At 37.8% G+C, this 7827-nt stretch overlaps 1 protein-coding gene across 3 annotated transcripts; it reads left to right on the forward strand.

The window, feature by feature from the left end:
• The first annotated feature begins 169 nt into the window (after window positions 1–169).
• Window positions 170–7467, forward strand: LOC111801399 (kinesin-like protein KIN-7E). Of its 3 annotated transcripts, none has more exons than XM_023685395.1 (15): window positions 170–442; window positions 556–676; window positions 1237–1710; window positions 1936–2025; window positions 2127–2227; window positions 2308–2421; window positions 2506–2587; window positions 2669–2736; window positions 2815–2880; window positions 2973–3097; window positions 4004–4337; window positions 5026–5130; window positions 5220–6221; window positions 6453–6772; window positions 6992–7467. In XM_023685395.1, the coding sequence occupies exons 3-15, from the start codon at window positions 1497–1499 to the stop codon at window positions 7317–7319; spliced, it is 2949 nt and encodes a 982-aa protein (XP_023541163.1). In that variant the 5' UTR covers window positions 170–442; window positions 556–676; window positions 1237–1496; the 3' UTR covers window positions 7320–7467. The 3 variants fall into 3 exon arrangements, with proteins under 3 accessions (XP_023541163.1, XP_023541156.1, XP_023541171.1); XM_023685388.1 differs by having other exon boundaries at window positions 1250–1710; XM_023685403.1 differs by having other exon boundaries at window positions 556–609; window positions 1250–1710.
• Window positions 7468–7827: the final 360 nt, after the last annotated feature.

The raw sequence follows: 7827 nt of genomic DNA on the forward strand, positions 1-7827 counted from the left end.
AAAAAAAAAAAAAAAAAAAAAAAAAAAAAAAAAAAAAAAAAAAAAAAAAGGGTTGAATGGTGAGGTGGTAAATTCAGAAAAAGCAAACAAAACCCCTTTAGCGCGGCAGTTTTAATTCGAAAAAACTAATAATAATATTATTTTAGTGGGAAAGGTTGCAGAATTTACACCTAACCCAGAAGTCGACGCCATAACCATTTCAACGCTCTTCTTCCTCTCTTTCTCCACCTCATAAACAATCCCATTACTCCTCCGTATGATCATAAATTTCCAGATCCAGAACATGCAGTGAAAAATGAGCGAGAGAGAGAGTTTGCTCGCTTTTTCTCAAGCTTCCTTTTCGGTACCAGTACCAGTACCTCTCAGATTGTGATCTTTCTTCTCTGGATTTGACGTCCTATCAATTCTCTTCCAATCAACTTTCACTGCTTTTCAATTCCTGGTTATTTACTCTTCTTTTTACTTTTCCATTTTTTTATTCTTCTTATACTTCGCCTCGTTTTTTTCATGCTCTTTCGCCTAATTTTTATGTTTCTGCTTTCGGAACTGTAACAGAGGATCGGTTCGGTGTGAATTGCTGGACGGCATTATTTCACTGGCCACTTGAAGGTATCTAAGCTGAAATCGTCAAGTTTGACTTCATGGTTTTCGATTCGGTTTGATTGCGTCACAGTAGGTATGCGGCATTGCATGATGTTTGATGCTTATCCTTGTTTTGTTCTANAAGGTAATTTAACGAATGGTATAAGAACAAGCATAGGTTGTGGTGTATATTAATATAGGTTTGTTTGTGTTCCAACGCTACTTTTCTGTTCTGGTTTTGTTTTTACTATCGAATTGAAGTCGGAACTTCCTCTGCCTCCGCGTGGCAATGAGTATTATCGAGGTTGTGAAGAATTTTTCCGAGGCTACAAACATTCCTCGAAGTTAATTGTAGAATGTTCAGATATCTGAAATTAAACTTCATATACAATTATTATATGATTTGGAAAATGATTTAAAATGAATGGGGGACACATGAAGTCTTTGACAGACTGTTAAATTGGACCATTACCAGAAAACTCCAAATTGTTCATATAATACAATAAATTGATGGCCGGTTGTTTGTGATGCTAAGTGTGCACATTATCTGTCGTTTTTTGCTAATAGTAAAAAAGAGACAAGGAAATTTAGGTTCATGCTTCTGATTGAACTGCCGAAGAAATTGTATGCGAATTTGCACTGACCCATGATTAGTTTGTTGATGCAGATCATTTAGGAGGCAAGGCAGTGAGGTTCTCTCGACCCTACTGCCGCGTATGGTCCTAACAACACTTGATGCGTTGCTGTATCTAAATTGTAATAAGTCGATCGGTAGAAAGTACTATGGGTAGCTGAAAGAAGAGACGACGAAGAATGCTGTCTCTTTGCACACATAGATCCCTTTATGAATGGTCACAGATTCTTAGTTATTGATTGAAGTTTGCGGCTGTGAAGCCGAGAGGAGACGGCGAGAAATGGGAGCTGTCGGTGACGAAGAGCTATCAATGGAAGAGACAAGTGGGCATGAAGAGAGAATTTTGGTATCAGTTCGTCTGCGCCCTTTGAACGAGAAGGAGCTTTCAAGGAATGGCGTTTCGGAATGGGAATGCATTAACGAAAACACTATTATATGCAGGAATGGGCTTTCGGTTGCTGAACGCTCCATATATCCATCTGTGTATACATTTGGTACGCCGATGCCCTAGTGAAATATCAAATTGATCTACTTTTTTTTCTTCAAGTCTCAGTTCTGGGTTTTAATTTTTCAAATCGAGCATTTCCAAAACAGTGGGTGCTTGAATTGTCTCCAATTTATGGCTACAGTGAGGGGCCTGCTTTTAACTGTGATCCTGAATATTTTATTGTCTGTTCTTTTGCTCTCTCGCCGCCCTTTTCTTTTATGAACGGCTATAGACAGGGTATTCGGTTGCGGTTGCTCAACAAGGAAGGTCTATGAGGAGGGTGCGAAGGAAGTTGCTCTTTCTGTTGTCAGTGGAGTTAACTGTATGGAAGAACCAGTCCCTTTTTTCCCTCTTTGCATTCGATTATTTACATGAAATTCATATTTATCTTTTTCCCAATTCCCACTGGATTTTTTCCTACAGCAACTATTTTTGCTTATGGACAAACAAGCAGTGGGAAAACGTACACCATGAGTGGAATTACCGAGTATACCATCGCAGATATATATGACCACATAGAGAAGGTAAGCATAAATAATGTTGGTTTGGTATAGTATTTTCCCTTTTCCTGGTCTAATTTTATTTTCCTTTTATTTTTGTCAAGCACACGGAGAGGGATTTTCTTTTGAAGTTTTCTGCTATAGAGATATATAATGAATCTGTGAGGGACCTCCTTAGCCTAGACAATACTCCTCTCAGGCTCCTGGATGATCCTGAGGTGACTAATCATGTCTGACTTTCTCTCACCCTTGTATTGAGTACGTTCATTTCATGATATTTGATTTTTAAGTTGTTTTGACAGAGGGGAACCACGGTTGAGAAACTCACGGAGGAAACTTTGAGGGGCTGGAATCATTTTAAACAACTTTTATATCTTTGCGAAGGTAGTGGCAGTTTCAAATCTTCTCCTCCTTACAGGAATAAGTTTTGTTTGGTTATATGATGTTATTTGTATATTTTTGCAGCTCAGAGGCAGGTAGGGGAGACATCTTTAAATGAAGCAAGCTCCAGATCTCATCAAATTCTTAGATTGGTATCTACATTGCTGTCTTTGCTGTTGTCAATTCTTATAATTACTTAAGTAATACTGTTAATTATTTCTTCCTTCCAGACAGTTGAGAGCTCAGCTCGTGAATTTCTTGGTAATGACAAATCTAGTTCTCTCACGGCTACTGTGGTATGAGCACAATTTCTTTATTACATTGATAAGGAATAGAATTGATTTATTTGGTGAATAAATCAATAAAATAAAATAATTTTTGGATACAGAATTTTGTCGATCTGGCAGGAAGTGAACGTGCATCTCAGTCGTTATCAGCTGGTGCACGCCTGAAAGAAGGTTGTCACATAAATCGTAGTCTACTAACTCTTGGGACTGTTATTCGTAAGCTCAGGTACTTTGTGCAATTTTCCTCTTTCTACTTCTCTGTTAAGCAGACAATGTTCTTTGTTCACTGTTGTTTGGTGTGCATGTGATAATTGTCTGTCTAATGTCATTTCAATTGGTCCGTCCAAATGTTTCTGAGTTTTATGTAGAGTGAAGAAATTGGAACTGTTTAATCCTTCGACTTTAGAGGAGGCAGCAACTTCTCCTTTATCATCGAAATAAGGCAACTCCAACTTCCTATAGTACTTTGGAGCCGTCTCCTCCCTCCTTACCTCACTGGACCCTAGGACTCCTCGTCAAATCTTCTTTCATTTCTACTTCAAACTTCATGTAGGTTTTGATAACGTCTGCCTTGTTAATCTCTTCAACAACTAGTTAAAATGTCTTTAAGCAATACGATGATACTGTTTTCCATTGCTAAAATTTTTAGCACCTCTGTTGCCAATTCCAACCTAGCATCCACTGTTTCCATTTTGTTATCCATCTTCTCACTTGGTATTCCCAGAATAGAACTCTTATACCAATGGAGATGATACTGATTTATAGAGAGAGGTATGTATCACAATAAGAAAGTATAAGACTTGAATGTTTGAGAGGTTTGGCAAATCTCCCATTCATAGAAGTCATTTCTTTGATGCCCCTGTGAGTGAAAACCTGCCATAGTAGATTATATCCTCTTCTCGGCACACAGAATAATTTTTATTGGCATGTCAGAGGAAGGTGGGGGCTCGTTTAAGATCTATTCAATGTACAAGGGTGAAATTTAGATGTTTAAGAAGTATAGGTAAGAAAATAGAATCTGTAGCAAGTAAGGGGACCTAATAGTATTTTAACCTGGTATTTCTATCAGCTCCTTACATTTTCCTCTTATATTTTGGTTCTTACTGACATGTAAAGTCTTTGTTGGATGCAGTAAGGGAAGAAATGGACATATTCCTTTCAGGGATTCAAAGTTAACTCGTATATTGCAATCTTCCTTGGGAGGCAATGCCAGAACTGCCATCATATGTACCATGAGCCCTGCTCAAATCCATGTTGAGCAATCAAGAAATACACTCTTTTTTGCAAGTTGTGCTAAAGAAGTTGTAACTAATGCTCAGGTGAATGTAGTTGTGTCCGATAAGGCTCTAGTAAAACAACTGCAAAGAGAATTGGCAAGGTTGGAAAGTGAGTTAAGAAGCTGTGGACAAGCTTCTGTATCACCCGATTCTACATTAATTAGAGAAAAAGATATCCAGATTGAAAAGGTAATATTTAGTTGTCTTTCATCTTTTTATATGATTCGACACTGAATTATGACTTCTCATTTTGTAACTTCATAATTGGTTCAGCAGACGTGGATAATTTTAATTCATATGCTAGTTTGCACTCTAGTAAACTACATCGATTATATGGTGCAAGTGATATACATATATCTCCCTTTAAAAATTATATTAGTAGAAACGGACTTGGTTCTATAGCTCTCTCATGTTACTGAATCGCCAATACTTGGTTATTGCTATTTTTTCAAGGTCGGGCCTTTTGCACAGTAAGAAAAATACACTCTGTAGTCCATAAAACCAAATTGAAACAGGAATGATTATGTTCTATGGTCAGAAGTGTCCAACTTTTTCCTCGAGCTTAATAAGATATACTGAAATTAATATGGACCGAGGTGTCTTAGTAATGCCAAGGGCTTCAAGACAATTGCAAGGATTTAGCCCACATGCTATCCAGGATGACACAAAATAGAGGGACTAAGATACCTCGGTTCATATCAGAAATTATATGATTGGGTTTGGATTTAAATTTTTAATCTCCCTCTCTATTGATATGCTTTGTGTCATTTGGAATGTTTCTTTAACTTTTACTTTCTTGGAGGCATTAGATTGTTCTATCAAGGTTGGTACTTAATCTAAATTATTCCTTCTCTTCCTTATTTGCCTCATCATGCAGCTAAAGAAGGACTTAAGAGAACTTACCTTGGAACGAGACTATGCTCAATCTCAGGTTAAGGATCTGCTTAAAATGGTTGAAGAGGACAAACCTTTAATTTCATCGGTATGTCATTTTACATTTTGAAGAAAGCCTCCTCTTATGCTATAATAAAACGAAGTATTTGATGTTTAGTTATTTGCATCTTCTTTCAGACAGAATCAGATGATCAATACCCAAAATTACAGGCACGGTCTTCATGGAACTTTGAGAATCGCCCATCTGAGACAACAGCAATGACAGATTCTCGAATCCATGGTGATGTTTCTGGATCTTTTGATCCATCTCAATATTCAGGTGCTAATAGCAGGTCTGATGATAATTTTATGCATCTTGTCGAAGTTGAAAAGAATTTTCTGCAAGGTAAATCCTCTCCACGAGTATCGTCAATGGTTCCCTTTCGGGTTGATGCTCAACAGCACATGGAGGTAGAAGAACTGTCCTGTGAGAACTCTGAGGATATATGCAAGGAAGTTCGATGTATTGAGATGGAAGAATCAAGTGTGAATGGATACTTAGTTTCTACCATGCCAGGTTCTAGCCCAGAAAGATATATTGATTCGACCGCACCCTCTCCACTAGCAAACACAACCACCTCAAAAGTAGCTGATAATGGGCAAAGTAAAAACTGTAAATTAGAATCATCCCCTTCAGGAGAAGATATCGAGTCCAACAACTTCAGTCCCTTCTATGTAGTCCAATCCCCAGAGACACCTTCGCCATGGGTGCTGGAGAAAGATATCTGTTGCTCTGGAGGGTTGAAGTTAACTAGGAGTAAAAGTTGTATAACTAGTCTTACAAGAAGCTTATCTACAGAGAACATCAAGGAAATCCAGGGCACACCACCAATTTGGAATGGAAAATACTTCATAGGGAGACCTGAGGGTTTCCAAATAAAACTTGCTGCATTGAAATATGATGTTGAGAATGAGAGGTCGTCAGTAACTTGTTCTCAAACTTCCCAGAAGAGTGCTTCTAAGGATGCGGTTAGTGAACAGAATATTGATGTGTTAGAAGATGACAAAAGTGATATAACTACTTCGGCTACAGAGGTAGAACATGACCAGATATCCAAAGTTGAAAGCGAAAATAAACTTCTTGATACAACAAAGCAGATGTCCAACCTGGAAACTGAAAATTGTCTTCTTGATGCAACAGTGAGTACTCTTTTGGTAAATGTGCCTTTTATAACATACTAATTTATGGATGCTAAATTTTTGTTCCATGAGAGTTACAAGTCATTGATGCCGTCCAGGCCTGTATACAACTAAAAGCTTGAGAAACTTAAAATAATGACCAGATCAGTTTCCTTTCTTGCTTGCTTCCGAATATGAGTGCCTTCTTTTTTTTGGAGGTGTTTTGTTTAACATGTTTGTCTTGTATTCTAGGTGCCTGGGGCTAAACCAAAGCCAATTGAATCTGAGAAAAATGTGGAAGATCTCGGCATGGTTCCAACCCAAAGTGACAGGATAAGTCCTTCAAAATGGCCTTCGGAATTCAAAAGGCTTCAAAAAGACATCATTGAATTGTGGCATACTTGTTACGTCTCATTGGTGCATAGAACCTATTTTTTCCTTCTATTTAAAGGTGGCGATCCAGCTGATTCTATTTACATGGAGGTAGAGTTCAGAAGACTATCTTTCCTCAAACACACATTTTCTCAGGGCAATCGAACCGTAGAAAATGGCCAAACACAACCAGCAGTGAGGTAAGCTCGATATAATTTCAATCTATATAAGTTTCCCATTTTTATTTTCTGTTTTCTTTTTTCTATTACGCTTATGAACACTACCTTTGAAATTCTTCATTTTGCTATCTACTTCTACTCATGTTTTCAAAAACCAAGCCAACCGACCCAAGTTCCTTAATTTCTATCATAATCCACCTCTGTAATTGATAAGAAAAATGGAATCCCTCCTATGATCAGTCTGAAGGCCCTTCGCGGTGAGAGGCAAATGTTGTGCAGACAAATGCAGAAGAGGCTCTCCAAGAAACAAAGAGAGGCCCTGTTTGTGGAATGGGGCATCGGATTGAATTCTAACAATCGGAGGCTGCAATTGGCTCACCTTCTGTGGAATGATACAAAAGATATGGATAACGTAAGAAGGAGCGCAGCCATTGTTGCACAACTTGTTAACTACGTAGAACCAGATGAGGCTTCCAGAGAGATGTTTGGCCTCAATTTCGCTCCAGGGCCCGATGCTCGAGGGATCACATCGTTGGAAACAAAGAATGAAGGCTGCCTTCTAATGTAATCCTCTCGCTAATTATTGTACAGATTATATAGCAATTGGGGTAGTTTATTTTCTTACTCGATCTCTCTGACTATTTAACTTTAACTGTAAGGATTATTTGAACTTATGAAGTTGCTAAAGGAATGTGCCACTGCTATTCTTACCTTTATTTCTTTAAAGAAACCATTCGATGTTTGGAGTGTCCAGAAAGAACATGCAGTAATTTTTTCAGAATGAAAATTTGTAGTTGCGCAATGTAGAAACATTGGTAGCTTCATATTGACTAACATCCCTAATTGGGTTGATCGGTTTGATCCTAACTAATAGGTAGCGGAGTCAGTTTTGCCAACATTGCGAAATGAAAACGCACATCACATCGTTGATTGAACGATTACCTTACTATTTAGTGTATTTTCAAAATCTTCAATCTACGTCTCAATTTAAATTTAAATTTGATAAATTGGTCCATGTAAACTTATATAAAACAGAAATAATGCTAGCGTTTGCATTAAGCCAAAACTCTATTTAA

Source organism: Cucurbita pepo, chromosome LG01 (genome assembly GCF_002806865.2).
Source record: "Cucurbita pepo subsp. pepo cultivar mu-cu-16 chromosome LG01, ASM280686v2, whole genome shotgun sequence".
In the NCBI taxonomy this organism is placed as follows: domain Eukaryota; kingdom Viridiplantae; phylum Streptophyta; class Magnoliopsida; order Cucurbitales; family Cucurbitaceae; genus Cucurbita; species Cucurbita pepo.

What these genes read in the sequence shown, in the direction of transcription:
- LOC111801399 (XM_023685395.1), top strand. Translation starts at nt 1,497, where the DNA reads ATGGGAGCTGTCGGTGACGAAGAGCTATCAATGGAAGAGACAAGTGGG. An exon ending in GGCTCCTGGATGATCCTGAG is followed by an intron (nt 2,422 to 2,505) that starts GTGACTAATCAT and finishes TTGTTTTGACAG; the next exon opens with AGGGGAACCACGGTTGAGAA. An exon ending in ACTGTTATTCGTAAGCTCAG is followed by an intron (nt 3,098 to 4,003) that starts GTACTTTGTGCA and finishes TGTTGGATGCAG; the next exon opens with TAAGGGAAGAAATGGACATA.